This window comes from Lissotriton helveticus, chromosome 4_1 (assembly GCF_964261635.1).
Source record: "Lissotriton helveticus chromosome 4_1, aLisHel1.1, whole genome shotgun sequence".
Classification (NCBI taxonomy): Eukaryota; Metazoa; Chordata; class Amphibia; order Caudata; family Salamandridae; genus Lissotriton; species Lissotriton helveticus.
The window spans coordinates 2,097,718,635-2,097,742,004 of record NC_136063.1 but is presented as its reverse complement, the minus strand read 5'-3'; the positions used below and the strand labels follow the sequence as shown (position 1 = coordinate 2,097,742,004).

The 23,370-nt window shown below is 47.4% G+C and overlaps 1 protein-coding gene across 4 annotated transcripts in view; it reads left to right on the top strand.

The window, feature by feature from the left end:
• SMARCA1 (SNF2 related chromatin remodeling ATPase 1) overlaps nt 1-22,995 on the top strand; it is a 2,556,005-nt gene extending 2,533,010 nt beyond the window's left edge. For all 4 annotated transcript variants that reach the window (XM_078688758.1, XM_078688761.1, XM_078688757.1 and 1 more), the window contains one exon: nt 22,505-22,995. In XM_078688758.1, coding sequence (XP_078544884.1) covers nt 22,505-22,576 — 72 coding nt within the window. In that variant the 3' untranslated portion in view covers nt 22,577-22,995. The remainder of the gene's footprint in view (nt 1-22,504) is intronic.
• Nucleotides 22,996-23,370: the final 375 nt, after the last annotated feature.

The window sequence follows — 23,370 nt, the reverse complement described above, 5'->3', positions numbered from 1 at the left end:
ATCCAATGGACGAGCTAGCAATCAGCTCCTACCTTTGAACCCAGAGTGGGCGTGGCCAGGTGGGAGTAGGCGTGGCTCGGGGAGCGGGTCGCCGATGACGGCGAGCGAGAGAGCCTGAACCCGCTGCAGCGTCTACCTCGGCTGCGCAGAAGAAAACGAAGCAAGGAAGATCCCTGCGAGGGTAGGTAGGTATTTAATTGAAAAGTAAAACACAAGATTAAACACAAAAGATTTAAAATTATCAGGGCTTCAGCTAGAGCTCCCGCGGAAGGCAGGGGAGAATCCAATGTGGGACACACCTCCTAATCTTCAAATGTTCTTGCATATCTTGTCACCAGTAAGTGCAGTCTGGACAGGGGGGTAGGCCTCTCCACTCTCTGGAGAGGCTTGGGTTGCATAACATAGGTGGGAGGGCCTTTGAAGATTCCCGAACTGGAATGCAGTTCCTGCGTGAAGGAGTTGTAAACACCTCCGCCCAGAGCAGTCTTTGTTACCGACCTCTGAGAGCGATGGCTCTCATCTCAGGAGGTCGGAAACTTGTGTAGGGTGGCTGGCTGGTCGAGACCAGTCAGTGGACGCACTTGTGGTTGATAGGTTTTCAGAGAGCACCTATAAGGTGCTCTTTGAATGCATTTATTAATAAATCTAACACTGGCATCAGTGTGGGTTTTTTTCAGATGAGATGTTTGGTACCAAACATCTGGGGCTACAGTAAAGCCATCATGTAGCTGGGGAACTTGTAATCCAGAGTGTCCAGCCCATGCACTTGTGATGGCTCCCCTGCGCACTTCTGATATCTAAGAATGAATTTTAATATCACAGGGACAGATCCACTAATAGATATGTCCACACATGGGTATAGTACACCCTGTCTTAGGGCTGTAAGGCCTGCTGTAGGGATGACTTACCTATACCACATGTAGTGTTTTACAGTCATGGCACACAGGGATGCGTGCCTTGTCGACTCTTCACTCATCTCTGCACCAAGGCACGCCGGCTGCAATGGCAGTTTGCTTGAGCTTGTTGAGGGGTCCCGTAGGGTGACACAATTCATGCTGCATGCTTTAGGGACACTCTTTAGGCCCAATGTCCTAGGTACCAGGGGCACAATTTACTAGGGACTTCCATGGAGCTTAAAGAGGTGTCAATTGTGGAACTAAAGGTACAGTTTAGAGAAAGAACACTAGTTCTGGGGACCTGGTTAGCAAAAACCCAGCACACTTTCAGTCAAAGTTGCTTCAGATTCCAGTCAAAAGGTTGTGGGTAACCATGTCATAGGGGCACTTTCTTACTAGGTCAATAACATCCGACCGCTGGGTTTTCTAGATTGTCCAGAGTCTAGTACATCCCCTTTGTGATTACCCCTTCACACTTGCAATCTACTTGCAACAGGCTGATGGACGACTACATCTCATTACTCCGCCAGGAAGTGGTGGCTCTCTTGGCCAAGTGAGCCATAGAGAGGGTGCCTGCTTCATAAATAGTTCATGGTTGTTATCCCCGCTACTTTCTGGTGCCCAAAAAGGATGGGGGATTTTATCCAATCCAGGTCATGCACCCTTTCAAAAACTTCCTGAAAAAAGAGGAATTCTAAATGCTTATTTCCACATTGAAGTCCTGCCTGCCCACAGATGTTACCTGAGGTTCATGGTAGGCCAAGAGCACTTTCAGTTTTTTGTGCTACCCTTTGGCCTTACCAGTGCCACTCGGTGTTCACCAAGGTGATGGCAGTGGTTGTAGCTCATCTGTGGAGATCAGGCGTGACAGATTCCCTGGATTTTTGGCGACTGGTTGTGGAAGGCGGGCTTGCCCCAGGCGGTCGTCTCCCACCTGCACGATACAGGAGACCTTCTGCACTCGCTGGGGGTCACTATCAAAGTGCAGAAGTCACACCCGATCCCTTCTCAGATGCTCCCTTTCATCGAAGCTTGTTTGGATGCCTCAGGTGTGAATCTCCAGGCGAAATACCCAGTTTTGCATGAGTTCGGTCGGACCAGAATCCAGAATGATGAAATCACGTGGACCGAGTTGCAATCACACTAATTGATTGGTGACTGACCGCAAGTATATATTTACATAATTTGTCCCGCACACCAAAGCACGATCACTAATACCTTAGAGTTATTGATTCTACACACTCAGTCTCCATGCCCTGAAAATGACTTTGATTTTAAAATTTTCACATATGCTGTTTATTGTTCCACACCTCTCTACTCCTTTTACATGGCGCTCATTGGCACTACACATAGAAGTTGAGTGAGTGAGTTCAGCCCTCTCAATACTTATTTTTCGGATTTCTATATCTGATAGAGACATCTAGTCTCTGATTCCTTACCTTTGAATTTTAAGGTGTCAGGCTGGATCCACAAGATTTTTCTTAGTAGTACTCCTGCGTGCCGGTAAGTGGTGTTGGTCAACTCCGCGTGAAGTTGTTGTGTTGGTCATGACGTCCAGGTCATCAATATAACCGCCACTCCGGCGCGCTGACATCAGTTCTATTCTTTAATGCGCCGGCCAGCGCAAATCGTTGAAGGGAGTTAGCCCCTGTCATTTTTTGACTGACTTTTTTTTAACTTTTTGTAGACTTTGTTGGTGTGTTTAGGAGTCTAGTCGAGATAGAAGACATTTGGGGTTCAAGCCGTGTGGAGCCTGTCACCGCACCATGTCGGTCACAGACCCCCCTTTTAGTTTGTCTCTATTGCCTGGAGCGCAACCACAACTCCAAGTTGTGTTCTTACTGCCTGGGCATGACGCCGAAGGCTTTGAGGGAGCGGTCCCTAAAGCTTTTCGCGGCCCGGCACCCAGCACCCAGCACCGCGGAGGTCGCCTCATTGGTTTTGATCCTGGTCCAGGTCTCGGTCGAGAGGAAGGTCCGAGCACCGACCTGGAGAATCGAAGTCCTCTTTGTCAAAGTTGTCGAAGTCAGGTAAGAAGCAACACAAAAAGCACAATAAGATGAGGTGTGCTTCGACTTTGCCCAGCCTGTCTCGCAACGCAGCAAAAGAAGCTCGACGTTCGAGACTCCGCTCCACGGAGCAGGTACCTGAGTCGGCTCAGCATTTCCCCCCCTTTCCGGGTCCGGGAGCAACCCCCGCCCAGCTGAAAGAGGTTTATGATGCCATGTGTGCCATATTTGGGCAGCTGATCCTGCTGGCATGCCTTTGGAACCCGCAGGCTCCGAAGATGGAGGGGCCTGTGAATCCCATGCCGGCTGCTCCGACTCTGGGGCCACGGCCTCCGGTTGGACCCCTTCCCGGGACCAGAACAACACTGGTCGCACCTCTATAGCAACCTTACTGGGCATTGCGTCTAGCGCAGAGGTCTTTGGACTCGCTAGCACCCACCGGTGGTGCCTTCTTAATCCTCATTCCTGACAACACGTAGGCGGTCGGGCATCCTCTGACGCTGAGACTGACGCCGACGGTGCCATACGGCTCTATGCCGTTCACCCTGCCCTATTATGAAGGGTTAGGGATGGACGAAGAGGATTGGGAGGGGGAGCGGGATCCATTAGAAATCTTGCACCAACAAGATGTGGACTGGTACGAGGAACTGGGTGATGCCAGTGATTTGGATACCTCACCTGACTTTGGCATGCTTTCCCCTCCTACCCTTGCTATGAAGGAGGGAGCATCTTTTGCCGTGGTGGTGTGTAGCGAGAGACCAATACAGGATTTGGCTCCTAAACGGCAAGGTCAAGCCTACTATAATCAAGTAACAAAGAAATTGCCAGTGCTGCTACAATCTTTAAAACCTATTTGCAGTGCATTGAAAGAAACAATGTCACACCAACCACTTTTTCCTTTGGATTTAATCCCAGGTTTTTTTCACAATTTACATTAGCGATTCATCAAAAACACAAAATGACACAGACATCTTAGAATTAAAACATTTTAGAACATATATATCCAACCTCCCTTTCTCCCTCACATACATAAATGGAACTGTTTTTACTTACATACACACTTCACTTGTGAACATTCTCCACACCCCATTCACTCTGTCAGATTCACCAACTCAATCATTCCATCATTACACAACCCTCACTACAAGCTACACATCCTATCATATTCAAACCCAGAGTACTTTACAACATGTTTGCTGGAAAAAACACTTAATACAAAACCAAAACAAGCCATCAACAACATGAATTTCACTAAATTAAAGACATGTGCAAAGTGTGTCTTAGATTGGCATGAGGTCCGTGGTCTATGCGTTTCGAAACCCTCCAAATGTGGGGATTCTCATCAGGACCAGAATAGCTTCACCAAAGCTCATAAATCAGTCCTTCGTTTTTGAACACGCTGAGGGCAGCGCGAGGCCGGTTCTCGGTAGGAATGACGTTTTACATATCTGTGTAAATATCCATCTGCTTTTCACAAATGATTATCACGGCACAAGCTGGAAGGAGGTACTCAGCATCAATCTTCAGAAATTATTTGAACAGTTCTTTGAAAATTTCCATGAGGAGAGTCTCGCAGTTGCTGCTCCGAATGGTTGATTTTCCAGGAAATATCCGTCTGCTTTTCACAAATGATTATCACGGCACAAGCTGGAAGGAGGCGCTTAGCATCAATCTTCAGAAATTATTTGAAAAGTTCTTTGAAATGTTCCAAGAGGAGAGTCTCGCAGTTGCAGCTCCGAATGGTTGATTTCCGTGGAAAATCAACCATTCGTAGCAGCAACTGCGAGACTCTCCTCTTGGAACTTTTCAAAGAACTTTTATGCGGACATCAGGGGTTCCAGTCTTCCCCAAGCTTGACAACTGGTTGTTGAAGGCGGGCTCGCCCCAAGCAGTTGTCTTCCACATACAGGCTATGGCAAACCTCTTGTTCTCGCTGGGGTTCACTATCAATGTGCCAAAGTCACACCTGACTTCCTCACAGATGCAAATTTGAGTGTTTATGGACACTGTGTAGTTTCACTCCTTTCCTCCCGAACGGAGAGTCCAGGATATTAAGGATATGATACCGATGTTTCAGCCTCTATCCTGGGTTCCGGTGAGAATTAGTTTGAAGCTGTTGGGCCTCATGGCCTCCTTCATCCTACTTGTGACAAATGCACGGTGCACATGCTGGCTCTGCAGTGGGACCTGAAGTCCCAAAGGGCACAGCATTGAGGAAGTATCAACAACCTGGTTCAGGTTTCCGAGGGCACTGCGAGAGACCTGCAGTGGTGGCTAACAGACTGCGTTTGGTTCAAGTACATGTATAAATGGTCGGGGTCTAGTGTGAACTATAGGAAAAATCTCAAAATATCACTCATTTATCAGTAAGTTGCTTTCATTATATCTAAGCCACAAATGTCACTCGAAAAAAGAAGAACAGGTTCATATATTCGGTGCACATTTATTTAGCACATCTTGATTTATAGACTGCGTAAATTTCAAACAATACGGTAGAGGATATTGCAATTAATGCATTGACAATATAAACTTAGTAGCAGCACATTTCTAAACAATAGATGCATTCAAATGTGTCAGCGCGCTCACAGTGCATAGAGAAAAGGTATTTAGAGGGGATGGGTGTGTGGGGGTAAAGGTGGGGACCGGGTAAAGGTGTTGTGACTGAGTTAAAATCACAGTGAAAAGTGAGAGCCTTTACAGTCTATAGACAGATCCATGGGTTCCAAAATAATCTCAAACATAGGTTCCGTAGTCATCCCTTATTGAGTCCTATGTTTGGAGCAATAAACAGTATCGGTTGTCGACGTTTCGACCCCTAAAGGTAAGGGTGATTCAGAACCTCAGGCTGGGGTCTTCATCAGGACGTGAGGTGTGGCAGGAGCGCTTCGCATGGGGCCCGTGTGGACCTTAAGCATTTGGACCTTCCAAGGTTCCTTTGTTGTGCGTTAAGCTGGGAGCTTTTCAAGAAAATCCGGTTTGATTACGTCGGATTCATTGGTCCACAGGACCGGCCGGTCCGTGGAGGAATTCCGTGTGTCTCTGTTTTTTCGCAGCGCTGGTCCGTGTCTTGCCTCTCCTCCGGCTGTCAGCAGCGAAAAACTCAAGGGCAGACCCCTCTCCCTTCGTCACCGACAGTACTGACAGACGCGTCCCTTCTGGGATCGGTGGCTATCTGGGAGAGGTGAAGATCAGAGGGCTCTGGTCTCTGGCGGAAGTAAAACTCCATATCAATTTGTTGGAGCTTCCGGCGATCTGACTGGTACTGAAAGCCTTTTTGCTGTCAATAAAGAGAAGGCTCGTACAGGCATTCAGGGACAACAGTACCGCCATGTGGTACAGCAACAAAGAGGGCAAGGTGGGGTCATGGACTCTTTGTCAAGAGGCCCTGGTTCTCTGAATGCCAGGGTGGACAAGCTCAGCTGAAGGTGTCTTGCAGATCATAAATAATATATCCTTGAGCACAGGATATTTCCGCAGTTGGGAGACACTTGGTTAGATCTGTTCGCCTCCGAAGAGAACGTGCAATATCAGCAGTTTTGCGCGTTGGATCTTCCAAGGCGGCTCTTGCTCGGTGATGTTTTTCGCCTGCGAGTGGAGCTCCAGCCTTCTCTAAGCCTTCCGCCCATACCACTCCTGCCCAGAATGCGCAAGAAGATGTGGAGCGAGAGGGCACAAGCTATTTTTGTGGCTCCGGACTGGACATGGAGAGTTTGGTATCCCGAGCTTCTAGACATAAGCATCGATCCTCCGATCAGGTTGCCCTTTCGGTAGGATCTTCTGTAGCAGCAGCAGGGAATGGTTCTCCATCTGAACCTGTCCTCTCTCCGCCTCGTTGCATGTCGATTGAGTGGCGACAGATGACAGCTTTTAACCTCCCTCCCGAAGTCTGTGAGGTTATTTTAGCATTCAGGTGTCCCTCCACAAAATCGGTATAAGCCTGCCGATAGAACAAATTTTGTAAACATTGTAAACACCGGTCTTTTGACTCCCTATCTGCTCCTTTATCTGAAGTCCTTCTGTTTACACTTTCTTTAGCCCAGCAGGGCTCTGCTCTAGGCACACTGAAGAACTATCTTTTGGCATTTACCTCTTTTCTCAAACTACATGATCAGCCCTCTCTTTTCAAATCTCCTTTGGTCAGATATTCTTGAAGGGGCTAACCCACTTGTTTCCTCCTTCACCTTTTTTTATGCCACAGTGGGACCTTAACTTGGTTCTCACCTTTCTGATATGTGCTTTGTTTGAGCCATTGCACAACTGCCCTCTGCGGTTGCTTATCAGCAAGACAGCTTTTTTGGTGGCAATAACCTCTGCCAGGAGAGTAAGTGAACTACTGACACTATCTTCACAGCCTCCTTCCCTGACTGTCTTTCCGGACAAAGTGGTGCTCCGCACAAAGGCATCTTTTCTGCCTATGGTGATAACACCTTTTCATGTGGAGCAGTTGGTTACTCAACTCACTTACTATGCACCTCCACACCCTTTCAAGGAAGAGGAAGAGGAATGTCTCCATCATCTGGACCCAAAAAGAGTGTTATCATTTTACAGTGTGATCAAACAAGAGAGTTCCGGGTGCATGACCAACTCTTATTAGGGTACGAGAGGATATGTTGTCCAAATGAGGACTATATCCCACTGGGTTATCCTCTGTATAAATATCTGTTACGCCTTACAGAAGAAAGATCCCCCGGAAGGGCTTAGGGCCCATTCCACCAAGTCAAAAGCAGCCACTCTACAGCGTGGAGTTCCCATGTCTGATATTTGTCAAGCTGCCATTTGGGCATCACTGCACACGTTAGCCAGGCACTTCTGCCTTGTTTCCCAGGTTTGCAGAGAAGGCCTGTTTGGTCTCTCCGTTTTGTAGGATTTTCTGGTCTAAACCTTTCCGCAGTCCCTCCTCCAGGGATGGTATTGCTTGGGTATCTGTTCAAAGTAAGGAATCTGCGGCTAGATGTCTATATCAGATGGACAAGTTACTTACCTTCGGTAACACCTTATCTGGTAGAGATATGATCTAGCCGCAGATTCATTAACAGGGATACAAGCAAGATGATGGTCATCTCGCCTGTATCCCTGTTAATGAATTGAAAAGGAGAGAACATTTTAAAATATTGCTAAATCTGCAGGAGTGTGACCCGTTTTTCCCTCTTGACAGAAGGATTGTGTGCAAATATTAAGCAGCGTGGTTCTGTCGTGGGGAGTCGCACCCTTGCTGAGCGCTGCCAAAACCCGACGAAGGGGAACCACTTTGGAGGATATGGATATATATATATTACCTACTGGCGGTCGCCAGTAGGTAGTTATAGTTAGGACCTAGTTTCCATATGAAATCCACAACATTCTATTTGGAATAACTTTGGCGCTGGTGGACGAATATTCGCGAATTGCTCCAAGAAAGTGGCCTACTCGGCTCCGCTGCAATTTTCCATAGGGACCTTTAGCCAAGGCTACAGCCCGAACGGCTGAACGGAATTACACCAAATCTGGCAGAGAGGTAGAGTTCGGTTCGCAGATTGTGCTTTTTGTTAAATGGTGTAAATCCGTTCAGTAGTTCCTGAGAAAATCAAAAGTAAAACCATAGCGATATCTAGAGACGAAGAACTGCACGCGTACCAAAATCAGTACAATTACGAGCACGAGATGCATGCTGATTGGATGTCAACTGTCTGTCAACACTCCAAACCAGGAAGTGTTGGCAGCCATCTTGTCCCTCGGTAGCACTGAGTCACAAGAAAACAGTAAAAGAAAGTTGAAAAATAAGGAAAGGGGGCAGGGTAGAAACATGTTGATCCTCTAGGCCTGCTCAGGGGGTCCCACATGGATCTTTTGGTGCAAAAAAGTATTATTTTTTTTTAAAATAAAAAAAACGTGGGGTTCGCGTATTGTACTCGTATGCGGTGGAAAAGTAAAAAAAAAACTAGAAGTCCGTTTTATTCATAATTAGCTCTCGGGGGGGGCCAAATCCCGGGGGCAATTTGTTTCTATAATGGGGGGCTTTGAAGTGTCCAACAGGAACAAAAGAATGGAAAAAACCTAATGTCGAGGACAGCGATGCTCCTGCTTCGTGCGTTTTATCAGGTCAATAGACTGTTTCCCATAACACAAAAGTTTATTGCAATAAACGCATAGAATTTTAACTTTAGCAAAATCAGGATCAATTTGTAGGTGTGGAGTGCTTGCTGAAAAGGCTGCTGCAGCAGTTGATGTGCTTGGTGCAGTAGCAGTGTGGGTTGTCCTTCAACCTCTGTGTTGCAGCTCGAGCAAAGTTTTTGGAGTGTAAGTTCTTCACGTGTCGCTCCATATTTGCTGTGCCAAAGGAGTATTTTTGAGATGGATCACCCATTGAAAGAGTTTGGAAAATTTTACAGGTTACTTTTGGAGCATTAACTTTTTTTTGCCCTTCTGGAAAAGTAAAAAACTGCCAAATTAGAGCTTCTTTCCTCTTCTTTGGAGGTTCTTCAGGAATGAAATATTCCTCTGAAGAATGGCTGGAAGATGAGTCCATTGCTGTTATTATGGTAAACTTCGTTCTATTTGACAAGATTCTCAGAAGAGATGCTCCTTCTTAGAAAGTCAAAGTAGAATTATTAAAATGGGACGGAACTTTCAACAGTTGTAATAGGAAGTGTTATGAACCAATCAAATCTCTTCTTTTAAAGTCACACGGCTTTGCGTACGCTTACGCTGTGATTACCTTACTCTTACGATGCGAGTACGCATGACGTTCCACCGTGATTTGTGTAATTGCTTTTAAAAGTAATATAGGATTATTGGAACTTAAACATTTTTTTTTCATAATTATCCTAGATAATGTCTTCTGTTACTATGTTCATTAAATACATAAATATATGTTTTTAAACAATTAAAAACATTTACATCTTTGTGTACGGGGCGCCGTACATAATGTCACACAGAAGCTTTGATGCGACGTGTAACGTGAAAGCGTATTCGTAGCGTATGCTGAGAATGATTAGCAGTACAAACTATGGTGCGATCAGTCTCTCGCTGTCAAATCAGAGCACAGGGCGCGCTATGAGAATGGTTAGAAGTGGTCACTCATTGGAGATCCGATTGAGCTGTGCGGCTTATCCACGGTATCATAACGTTACTTTTTAGCCTGTTTAAGTTTGAGGTTTACATAAAATACTATGCTATAGGCAGATATGGATCATTAGGCAGCGCTTATCTCCATGAAGCTTGGTTATTATTATTTACATATAGGTGCCTGAGGGAGGGAAAAGAAGTCTATCTGAATGGCGAGGATTGCACAATAGCACCAGATCACTCCTTAATTTGTAGACACATACAATTGCATGGCTCTTGTAAACAAGATGCGCCTAATTTGGCCTGAGTTTTGAAAGGCACTCCAACACCTGCTATCATACCAACGTTCAGTTTACTGTAAACGTGAGTTATTGAATTTGAAATAATGCAGATTGTTGTGCAGTGTTAGCAGGCATCGGTTACATGATTACGGTAACTGAGCGTGTGGTTTGCTATAAAAAAAGTTGTGTTTACTCCTCTGCATGGAAAGCTGGATGTTTCTATCTGGCCATCAATTCCGACCTTGATAGAAGAGTCAACCAAATGATCTGTATAAGAGCGCTATTGTCTCAAAAAGAGGTCGCTCTTACATCTGCTAGAGAAACATTTGTCCTTCATGTAGCAAACACCCGCACAGAAGTGCATGCTTTATTAAATACAGACCTGCCCCTGCATTTTGGGGAGTTAATTCAGACTATCTTTAATGAGTCCTTGACTACGGAGTTACTTAATTTTTTTTAAGTTATAAGCAGTGGCCTTGTGACTTCTTTTCAAACTATATTTTTCCATTCGATTTTTTCCAGCATCGTTGGTGGATTCCCCTTAATACTCGCATTAGTTACCGGTGTGCTTCTATTAATTTGTTTACTTAAATATGGATGCACATCCTGCAGCACACGACAATATTTCTCGGTTGTTGCTGGTACGCAACCGAATGCTTAGTTATTACGGAGCACTGCCTCTGGCCACATTGAGTGCAGCTTATGGAATTATCGTTTCGATTTTCCTTTTTCACATGCGTTCAACCTGTCTTCCATTGCCTGAGCTGCGATTTCGACTAGGCCCTGGATTTGTGTCTCTGCTGTACCGTGTCTCCCAACGCGGATTATGACCAGCTGATGAGCCCCTTAGTGTTTCATGACTTGCTCTGTTCTGGTGGCGGGATTATGGCCTTAGCAGCGATACATGGAATAATGGGACGTTGGAATGTTTTTGCAGCGGCGCATGACTTCTTGGCACACAGTTACATTGAAGATGACCCGAGTTTTCCTGCGAAGGTGATAGAGGCTCCGGTCGTTGAGGAACATGTATGTTCATTCCCACTATTGCATTGGATGGCTGAAATGTTTTCAGATGGGAACAATGACTTCCTCTTGGAGCCTGTTGCTACATACTGTGCTTATACGCTGTTGGAATAGGACTCTTTGATTTTCTACCTATTCTTTATTAATTAGTTACTGCTTTCTATGAAACAGCGAATCATTTTGTTTGCAAATATGAACTTGACTGTGCTTTTCAGGCTTGCACTCTGCGTTCGTAATTAGTCCACGTTTATATCACGTGCTTCGATCAAGGAAGGGTATCGTGGAGCTGAGGCTTGCACTCACACCGTGTTAAGTTAGCATGGGTCTATTAGAAGCTTAAACGCCATTTTTGCTTTCCTGCTCTGCTTTGCACACGACACACACACTTGCGACATTGCTTCACATGAGAATAATTTGTTATGTTACATTTGTAGACTGCCTCGCTAGTTTATTGTGTATAGTGAGAGCATGGAACATCAAGGTTATCTTGGAGACTATGTCAGTTATTCGGAATGATCCTTGCACATTCGAGCCATTACACATATGCAGCTGTGGCCACCTCTTATACTGGCGTGTTTAATAATGCACTGTGCAGGCATGATTACACACAGTTGGAGGACATTCGTTTCCTGACAGTTTGTGCAGAACTCAATGTGATCCACTACTGCTGAGTACCAGAGGTATGGGTCCGCCCATGTAATCCTATGAGACCTTCTGTAGTTATAAACTAACCTGTTAGGTAGGGAGTGTGAAATCTAGGAATATTTTGAATCTGTTTCTCTTTAGCATTATAAGATGCTTTCACCCTTTGGTAGAATTACTGTATAGGTTGTTGTAAATGGTATTGGTATATCCAGTTTTTTGGAAAATTTTAGTTTCTATTTTTAAATGTGTGTATCAACGGTTATATTACGCTGAGAGCAGATCTGCCACTCTGTCACAAGGATGATGTCATCAGTGATATCATTTGAGATGTCATCAGTGATGTCATGAGTGATGTCACTGACCATGTTACGAGTGATGTAATATGTGACGTCATCAGCAGTGCATTGTGGGTGCGCGAGTTATAGTTAGCTGAACTAACTATAACGGGGGAATTTCAAAGGTTTTGTATGAGTGAAATATCCAGCTAATTATAACGTGTGAAACCTATGGTTTTTTAAGTGAACATATAATATATATATATATATATATATATATATATATATATATATATATATATATATATATATATATGTTCACTTAAACTGTATATATATATATATATATACAGCACACGTTTCTCAGAAAAAGCAAGGACACATTGGAAATTGCAGTGAAAAAGATAATATTACTGACTGCACCATGGAAGCGAGAGCTTCCATGAAGCAGAGCAGAATTGCTTTTGGAGAGAGGGAGCTGAATGTCAGCAGGTCCCTCTGTCCAAAAGCAATGCCGACTCCCGCAGTAGGTGGGGAGCTGACAGGGACCTTGGAACCTTGAGGCTACCCATGCCGGCCCCAACAACCTGGCCTTGCCCTGGGGGATGGCATCCCCGGAGCAATAACGGCCCGGGGATGGGGGTCTGCGCTGGTCCCCCCTCCAAATTACAAAAAAAAATTATGAAGGCCTGGCCCCAGGTGATGGGGTCCTTGGGGCCAAATTATGCCCGGGGAGGGGGTGGGCGCGCGGTACCCCTCCCTTTTTAATTTTTTTCAGAAAAATAAAGGCCGGGCCCCGGTAGATAGGGGTCCCCAGGCCACAAATCGTCCAGGGGCCCTACTCACATTTGAAAATTTTTTTTTTTTAAAAAGGATCAGGCTTGGGGATGGAGTCACTGGGGCCCAAAAATGGTCCAGGAAAGGGAGGCCACGTGGCCCCCCCATCCCAAATTCTTTTTTTTTAATGTTGCAAAATGCAGGAGGCCCGCCTCCTTTCTCCACTGCACTGCAAATGCCCCTCCTGCCGTGCTCCTGGTTGGGGGATGAAGTCCCCTTGACTGTTTAGGGTCCATTGGGGCCAAGAAGACCTCCAATCTGAAAGAGACACGTTAGTGATAGATTCCTTATCTTAGAATATCCCCAGGCGTCACACTGGATCCGGTAAGTTTTCGCTAGCAGCACCTCTGCAAATCAGTAGGTGGTGTTGTGCGGCTCCGCGTCCGTTGCTAGCGTCGTATGCGCCAAGATGACGTCACAGAGACTACTTAGGCACCACCCAGGCACGCTGACGTCAGTTCTTTCTTTTCCGCGCCAGTAAGCGCAGATCTGGTTAGAGCACGTACCTTCGTCACTTTTTGATGACCTTTTGGAGACTTTTGTCTCCTGTAAGTCTATTCCGGTGCACGTAACGATGCCTGTTTTTAAGTCTTGTGGGGCCTGCCGTCGCAATATGTCAGTGGTGGACCCCCCCGGCGATTGTCTCTACTGCCTGCAGTGCGACCATGACTCTCGGTCCTGCATGGACTGTCTGGCCATGGCCCTGAAGGCCTTGAGGGAGCAGCGCCAGATGCTGCTTGAAGTCCTACTCTCATCCCAGCGTAGTTCACGGTCCAGTGGCCGCTCCAGCGAACGCTCGCTGGGCCACCATCATCGCTCCTCGGGCTTCAAGTCTTCACCCTCAGATTCGGGTAAGAGACGACACAAAAAGAAGTCACAGAAGCGTTGTCACTCTCTGACGTCCCCCTTCAGTCCCCGGATGCGGACCAGGGGGACTGGGGTTCTGCCCCTGCGGCTCCTTCGGAGCCCGGGAGTCCCGCGGCATACCCACCTTACCTGGGTCCGTCGGCGACTCCCGCACAGGTGCAAGAGTTTCTTGCTACCATGGACTGCCTGTTTAGGCCTCCGGCTCCTGCTGGTGTGCCTTTAGGTCCCACGGTCCTGTGTCAGGATCCTGACGAGCCTTCGGGGCCGGCGCCGGCCCCGGCGCCGCAGGATTCTGCGCCGCTGGCTCCGGCCACGGCGCCACATGGTCCCACGCTGCCGGCTTCGGCCCCAGCCCCAGCCCACCCTCGGCGCCGCAGAGGATACCATTCGTGTCGCCTCTGCCCCGGTTCCAGGACAATTTTGTTCCTACCTGGGATCCACATTGGAACACAGCGCCCGTTCGGCTCTGTCTGGTGCGGTTTCCAGAGCCGTTTGTTCCTTCCCCGGTCCCTGCCCTGCCGCCACAGTCTGTACCACATACGTCGGAGGACGACTGGGGAGGGGTCGGTGGCCTTGATGTCTCCTCTGACCCTTACACGGTGGTGCTCCGCCAGGCAGCTGAGGTCCTCAACCTTGATCTCCCTACGGTGGCCCTAAAAAGTAACCTCCTCACTGAGGTACTCTACACGGCGTGTACTTCGTCGGAGCTCCTGCTGCCATTTAATGACGCCCTCACTGACGTCCTACTGGGCACTTGGTCGCGGCCAGCCACGGGGGCCCCTGTGGATAAGAACGTTGCCAGGCCTCATCGCCGGGCGTGGTGACCCTGCCTTTCTGACCACTAATCCTACGCCCCAGAGCCTGGTCATCCAAGCTTTGATGTCCCAGAGTGCCTTTCCCTCGGCTCCGCCGGACAAGGACTCTAAGAAGCTGGAGCAGTTGGTCAAGCGGTTGTTCTCTTCGGCCAGCTTAGGGCTGCGGTCCGTGAACACCGCATGCCTATTTGGCTGCTATTCCCATGCGGTGTGGGATACGGTTGCACAGGTGTTGCCTCAGTGTCCTGAAGAGATGCAAGCTGTGCTGTTCCAAGGTGTTGCCAAGGGTAAAGATGCGGCTAAGTTTGCTGTTCGTTGTGGTTTGGACACCGCGGACTCACTAGGTAGGGCAATCTCGACGACTTTGGCGCTTCATCGCCATGCCTGGTTGAGATCTACCGGGTTCTCACCAGATGTCCAAAGCTCACTCATGGACATGCCCTTTGATGGCACTCGCCTGTTTAGCGATAACGCCGACAGTGCGCTGCAGCGTTTTAAGGAGTCTCGGGCTACGGCCAAGCCCTTGGGTCTCTCCACCACGCGCCCAGCCACGTCTAACTTTCATTCCTTTTGTGGCCACGGAAAGGGTGCCCCTGCCCGCTCATTCAGTCAGAACCCTGCGCAGAATCAAACTCAGCGCAGCCGTGGGCGTGGTGGGGGCCCGCGTGCAGGTCAGTCCACCTCTGCTCCCGCAGCATCCGCCTCAAAGCCTCCTAGTCAGAGCTTTGGGACGCACCCCACACCAGCGGGCAGCAGGATTCGACATCACTTTCCCCACTGGCGTACTGTCACTTCCGACAAGTGGGTGCTGCAACTTGTCCGGAGGGGTTACTCCCTCCCCTTCAAGTCTACCCACCCCAGCCATGCCACCTCAGTTCCACCGCATGTTGGGGGATCACTTTCCGCTTCTCCAACATGAAGTTATGGCCCTCTTGGCCAAAGGGGCTATTGTGCGCATGCCTGGGCCAGAAGTAGGACATGGTTGTTACTCCCACTAGTTTCTGGTTCCCAAGAAGGACAAAGGGGGCTTGCGCCCCATCTTGGACCTCAGTAACGTCATTCGCTTCCTCCGGAAGGAGAAGTTCAAGATGTTGAATCTGGCTCAGGTCTTGGCTGCCAACGACCCTGGAGACTGGATGGTAACATTCGACTTGCAGAACACATATTTTCACATCCCTGTCCTGCCGGCACACCGGCGTTACCTGCGGTTCACGGTAGGCCAGGAGCATTTTCAGTTTGCCGCGCTCCCCTTCGGCCTTCGGGTGTTCACGAAAGTGATGGCGGTGTTCGCAGCTCACCTGCGCAGGTCAGGGGTGTCAGTCTTCCCCTACCTCAAGGACTGGTTGTTGAAGACGGGCTCGCCCCAAGCAGTTGTCACCCACCTTCAGACTACGGCCGAAGTCACAACTGAGTCCCTCTCAGAAGCTCCCCTTCATCGAAGCGGTTCTGGATTCGACACGGTTTCGGGTTTATCCTCCCAAGCAGAGAGTCCGGGATATTCAGGCTATGATTCCAATCTTTCAGCCTCTATCCCGGGTTTCAGTCAGGATGACCCTCCGACTCCTCGGCCTGATGGCCTCCTGCATCCTGCCAGTGCAACGTGCCCGTTGGCACAAGCGGGCTCTGCAGTGGGACCTGAAGTTCCAGTGGGCGCAGCATCAGGGCAACCTGTCAGATCACATCCAGATCTTGGAGGGCACTGCACGACAGTTGCAGTGGTGGCTCACGAATCGCGATTGGGTCAATGGCAGATCCCTCTCCATTACCCAACCGGAGCACACAGTGGTGACGGATGCGTCCCTCCTGGGATGGGGAGGCCACTTGGGCGAGGCAGAGATCATAGGTCTCTGTTCTCCGGAGGAGTCCCGGCTTCATATCAACCTTTTGGAGCTTCGGGCGATCCAACTTGCACTGAAGGCATTGCTTCCCACTGTCCGGGGGAGTGTGGGGCAGGTGTTCACGGACAACACCACCGCCATCTGATATTGAAACAAACAGGGCAGGGTGGGGTCGTGTCCCTATGTCAGGAGGCTCTGCTCCTCCTGCTTGTTCAACACCTGTCAGGTTCTCTGAACACCAGGGCGGACGAACTCAGCTGCCGGTGCTTGATGGATCACGAATGGCGTCTGATCTCGGAAGTGGCGCAAGTCCTCTTTCTGCAGTGTGGAGCGCCGTGGTTAGATCTATTTGCCACAGAAGAGAACGCGCAATGTCATCAGTTCTGCGCGTTGGAATTTCCAAGGCGGCACTCGCTCGGCGACGCTTTTCGCCACGAGTGGAGTTCCGGTCTGTTGTACGCCTTTCCGCCTATACCACTTCTGCCCAGAGTGCTGAAGAAGATTCCGTGCTACCGGACCCAAGACATTCTTGTGGATGGGCACGAAGATGCTGGTATCCCAAACTACTCAACATGGCGATCCATCCCCCAATCTGACTGCCTCTTCGGGAGGATCTTCTGTCGAAGCAGCAGGGGACGGTCCTCTACCCCAACCTATCCAGCCTCCACCTCCATGCGTGGAGATTGAGCAGCGACAGTTGACAGGTTTTGATCTTTCTCCCGAAGTCTGTGATGTCATTCTGGCAGCCAGGTGTCCCTCCACTAAAACGGTATACGCCTGCAGGTCGAACAAGTTTGTGGCATGGTGCACAGCAAAGTCTGTGGATTCTCTTTCTGCCCCTCTTTCCGAAGTCCTTTTGTTCCTTCTTTCTTTGGCCCAGAAGGGCTCTGCTCTGGGCACTATCAAAGGTTATCTTTCGGCTGTCTTCGCCTTTCTATGGCCAGATCAGCCTTCTCTTTTTAAGACCCCGGTTGTTAACCGTTTCCTGAAAGGCATTATGCAAACGTTTCCTCCCGTGCCGTTCATAATGCCTCAGCGGGACTTGAACCTTTTCTTGATATACCTGATGTGCACTCCTTTCGAGCCCCTTCATAACTGTTCTTTGCGTCTTCTCACTCTCAAGACGGCTTTCCTGGTAGCTATTACCTCTGCCAGAAGAGTGAGTGAGCTCCAGGCTCTTTCTTTCAAACCTCCTTTCCTTTCTGTTCATCCGGACTAGGTAGTTTTAAGGACCCGTCTTTCATTCTTGCCAAAGGTTGTCACGCCCTTCCACATCGGGCAGACAATCACTTTGCCCACCTTCTTTCCGCCTCCACATCCTAGAGAAGCTCCACCATCTGGACCCAAAACCTGCGCTCTCATTCTATCTGAAGCGCACACAACACTTCTGGGTGGATGACCAGCTCTTTGTTGACTACGTGGGCGCCAAAAAGGTCAGGCCATGCACAACCGGACCATCTCTCGGTGGGTCGTTCTCTGCATCAAGGGCTGTTACTTGTTGGCTAAGAAGGAGCCTCCTGTGGGGCTGCGTGCCCATTCCACAAGGGCAACGGCAGCCACTACTGCCTTGGGATGCGGCGTTCCCTTGCAGGACATTTGTTAGGCAGCTATGTGGGCCTCGCTGCACACGTTTACCAAGCATTACTGCCTTCCCAGTAAATTCTGGAGAGACAGCTTCTTTGGCAGTTCTGTTCTCTGTGACTTTCTGGAGTAATCTTGTTCGCAGACCCACCACCGGGGTTGGTATTGCTAGGGTATCTATTCTAAGGTAAGGAATCTATCACTAACATGTCTCTTTCAGATGCACAAGTTACTACTTGTGTAACAATATGTCTGTAAGAGACATTAGTTAGTGATAGATTCCTTACCATCCCACCCATCCTCCCCGTTCTGCGAACTGATTTCTAGGGTTAAGGTCATCCCTTCTAGGGCCCTAGTTTTATGCACCAATGGTCAGTGTCTTGCATGGCTCTGCGTTCCTGGCGTGGAAGGTCGTGTACAGAACTGACGTCAGTGCGCATGGGTGGCATCTAAGTAGTCTCCTTGACGTAATCTCGGCGCAAACGATGCCAGCGACGGATGCGGAGCCGCACAATGCCACCTACTGACGCGCAGAGTTACTGCTAGCAAAAACTTTCCGGATCCAGTCTGACGCCTGGGGATATTGTAAGGTAAGGAATCTATCACTAACTAATGTCTCTTGCAGATCTATCGTTACACAAGTAGTAACTTGGGCGTAACCGCCAGTAAGCCCCACACAGCAGGATTGCTGAGAGGTGGTGAGAGACCACGGCCATTTCTCCACAACTCTGCAAACCCACCTCTCAGCGCACTGCTGGTGGGGGGATGAGGTCCCCTTGCCTTCTGAGGGCATCTGGATTAAAGTGGACTTCTTCTCCCAAGCAGGGTTTTTTAAATTCTATTTCCTAACTATAATGTCCCTGTAACCTTTGTTTTTTTCAGTGAATATATATATATATATATATATATCGTTATTGACCAAGTAACACACCCTCAGGACACAATACGGGCATTACTGCAAATTATCTATTTAATCCATATTCCCATAAATGGATTCAATGGATTATTTGCAGTAATACCCTCATCGTGTCCTCAGAGTGCGTTACTTGGTACTTGGTTTTTAAGGAGGTTATGTTTTGGCATGCTCTGCTGTCACATGCACCACCTCCAATAGGTCTTCGGTTTCGTAAGGAGCGTTTTGTTGAGCCGCATTTGCTGCTGCTGATAATCTCTGAGCAGGAGCTGCCTGAATCTTTGGCCCAGCTGCAACACACCTTTGTTGGATGGGATTGGCAGATTTGTCCTGTTTCTCCAGAGGTAATTAAAGCCAACATGTGTCTAAGCCCTAGGCTTCAGGAAAAGTTAAGTGGACTAATCTTTGACACCATCTGAGGGTCCACTTTGGTGACAGCACTTTGAGCTCAAGACTCACTCCAACAGAGGCCAGCAGCGGGATTCAGGGTAGGTCCAGTTGGGACTGGACTGCTGGAAGGATGCAAAAAAGTCCTATTGTAGCTTGTTGTGCCCTCGTAGCGTGAAGAGGAGGTCATCCTTATGACCCTCATAGTCCACTTCTTCATCCTGGGTACAATAGGGAGCTCAGTGCCAGTCTTCTGGGCTATTTTCATGTCACAGACAGCAGGCCCAGTCCTCTTCAGGTCCAGAAAGTGTTCTTAGGAGATTACTGTTGATACCACATGTATACCTCGCACAAGCCTGTTGGTGTGGGCACTCCCTAGCCAGTGGAATAAAGGTTCTGAGAGTTGGCCATACGCACTTTTGTAGCTTTTCCTGGGTGCCCTACTGCCAACAACCCACAGTGCACCTCATTCCCTCAAACCAATACAACAGAACCTTTCTTTCCCTCCGCAGAGCAATTGTAGCCACCCGAGATGCGTGACCAGAGAAATGAGCAAGTCCTCCACTGTAGTCCCTCTAAACAAGTTGTGGTACACCTCCTCTCCCACTGGGCCTGGTGCCTGACTGGCTAGGGGGACAAAGGAAAGGGGCAGGCCCAGGTGTTCTCTGCATCTACCTGTGAGAAGGTAGGACTCTCTGAAAGTTCCTGAGCACAGCCAAGATGGCCAGCATGCCTGAGGAACAGATTACCTCCCCGCACCCAGGCTCTTGTCTCAGCTCTAGAAGCAAGTTCACATCTCATCAAAGAAGCTATTTAGTTCCTGGGTAAGAGTCGCAAAGACATACAATTGGGCTTCTTGAGGCTTTGTGTTGGTAAACTCCTAAAAGTACATGTTCTGAAATATTTATAAAAAATCCAACTTAATCAGTAAATTGGGCTTGTAATAAATATTTTAAAAAGTAAGGTGTAGGCCTCTCAAAAGGAGTTATTTTGACAGGTTGAATTTGCATTTAAAACCTGGACAGTTAGGCTACGCCTGGCAGACCTGCAGTCATTTTTGCATTGTCAGTACAGTGGGTGGCAAAATGGGTGCTACAGTCCACTGGTGATGTTTAATTATAAGCCCTTGGTGCATATTGGGTCCCATATAGGGACCTATAGGTATAATAAATATGCCAACTAGGGGTTTGCCAATTTCATCATGTTGAAAGGGGACACACAGACACTACCACTGGTCAGCATTGATAGACTGCAAAGAGTCCTACAGCCAAACAGTCACGGCAAAAAATCCAGAACGTTTAGCGATGGCCATTTGTACTTCAATCTGATTGCCCCTTTGAGAGGACCTCTTGTTGCAGCAGCGGGGCAGTATCCTCCACTCGGGCCTGAGCAACTTACACCTCCATTCTTGGAGATGACTGAAAGCAGTTGATGGCCTCTTATCTCCCTCCTGAATGGGTAGATGTCATTTCGGCAGTCAGATGTGCCTACACAAAAAACATCTATGGTCGACACTGGGAGAAATTTGTTGTTTGGTGTTCTTCCCAGCATATCCAACACCTATTAACCCAATTGTCTGAGTTTATCACTTGCTCAACATGGCTTTTCTGTGGCAACATTTAAAGGTTGTATGTCCGTCTTGTCAGCTTTTCTGTTGTTGCCTGATCAGCTATTTCTGTTTTAAACACCAAAACCCTTCATGATGCTCCACTAGGGCCTCAATTTGGTTCTCACATTCCTGATGTGAACCCCATTTGAGACAATGTACAGTTGTCCTCTGAAGTTGCTCACATTTCCATACAGTATTCCTTATTGTGATCACGTCAACTCATCGCATGAGTGAGCTGCAGCACTCCCGGTCCAGAAATGGTACACCACTTTCTTTCTGGACAAGCTAGTGTTTAGGAACAAAGCAGCATTCTTCTGAAAATGGTTACACCTTTCCACATTGTGCAGTCTATCACCCAACCAGCTTACTCCGCCCTTCTTTATTCAAGCAAGGAGGAAGAGAGATTTCATAGCTTGGACCACAAGAGAGCTCTGAGTTTTTACATTGATCCTACCAAAGACCATCAGTTGGATTATCAGCTCGTCATGGGTTTCTCTGGGACAAAGTAAGGAAAAGCTATGCAGAAATAAACCATCTCTAGGTGGATTGTCTTCTGCATTAAAATCTGTTATGGACTGGTCAAAAAGAGCATCTGGAAGGCTCACGGGCACCCTACCAGAGTTAAAGCTGCTCTCACTGCACTTGCACATGGATTACCAGTTTTGGACATTTGTCACACTACGACATGGGTATCAGTTCACACGATCACATAGCACTACTGCCTAAATAGCCAGGTCCAGTGGGAGTGCACTTTCTCCATTCTGTCCTGCAGGGTATCCTGGTCTTAGTTGTTCCACAGAACCATCACTTGCGGAGGGCACTTCTTTGGTATCTACTCACAAGCTGAGAAACCTGTAGTTAGAAGTATCAATCAGAAGAACAAGTTACATACCTTCGGTGATGCTTTTTCTGATGGATACTGTATCTAACGGCAAATTTCTCACTTACCCTCCCACTTCCCTGTTCTGTGAAATTATCTCCTATGGCCTATGCTAAAAAGATTCCACGAAGAGATCTGTACTCTGGTACAATCTGGTTACTGTAGACTCTGTGTCGTACGGGGCATAGAGGTATCAGAAATAAAGTGACAATATCGGGCAGAGGTAGTGGTCAAATTATGGTCCCAGCGTCACTTCCAGGGTGTAACGAGCCAGATGCAGAGCTGCATGAGACAACCTATGGCATGTAAGGGAAATGTTGAAAAAAAATCTACTGATCTAAGTCTGATGCCTGGGGATATTCACAAGGTTAGGAATATGCAGTCAAATAGCATATCCACCACCCAGAGCCCGACTAAAGGTAGGCAACTTGAACTATGATATTCTCATTTGGCCCTTTAGCATTTTTATTGGTGGTTATTGAATGGATATTTAGTGTGTATTTAGTGGGTTGATTGATTATTATGTATTGATTATTTCATTGAGAACATTTGTATGGTTCTAATCATTATAATTACTTTCTAATTCGAATTATTTATTTTTCAGTCACATAAAAGAAAAGCAGATTCTGTCTTAGAGAGCTCCGCAAAAAAGGAAACTAAGAAAATGAAACCCTGAATCTGATAAATTAATGCAATATGAGAATAAAGGACATCCGCCTTCTCTTACACTGCATCAACAAACGCTATTTGGAAAAGCTTATGTTTTTTTCGTAATTAGTGAGGATTTAGCACTGCTTTATGTTTTGCAAATTTTTAATTTTTTACAATATTTTCATTGATCTTTGACGGGTGTAGGTGTATGTTTTAAGCATTCCAGTATTTTTGTGCAATATATTTTATGAATGTCATCCCTAGCAAAGTGCGCACAATACATGGTGTTTCTAAGCTCGCCTTGATGTTTTAGCTTTTATATGTTTTATATGCTACTGCTTTGAAATAAAACCTACATTTTATCGTTGTTTAATATTTTATGTTGAACAGGTTCAGAGTAGAGGCAGCCTATGATATTTTTATTAATAAACTGATTTAATCATACCCTCTCTTGTGTAATATAAAAGGAGGAAGAGATGCTCTTTCATGACTTACCTGTTTGGTGTTTGTTGTCTGACGATCACTGATTCTTCCTTCAAATCAATTTCTAGTAGAACATATTTGGTTAACACTCTGTTGGAAAGTTCAACAGCCAGAGAGACATAAGACTATAGTTCACTATGACATGTCATCCTGTTGAAACAATTAGACACTGTTAGATCTAGGGGTCTCTAGTTGGCAGTGGTATTCACCTGTCTCCAAATAGGGACCCTTACTTCTAAGTCAGGATAAGGGGATTACACTCCTTAATAACCCCTGCTCACCCCCTTGGTAGCTTGGCACAAGCAGACAGGCTTATCTCAGAGGCAGTGTGTTAAG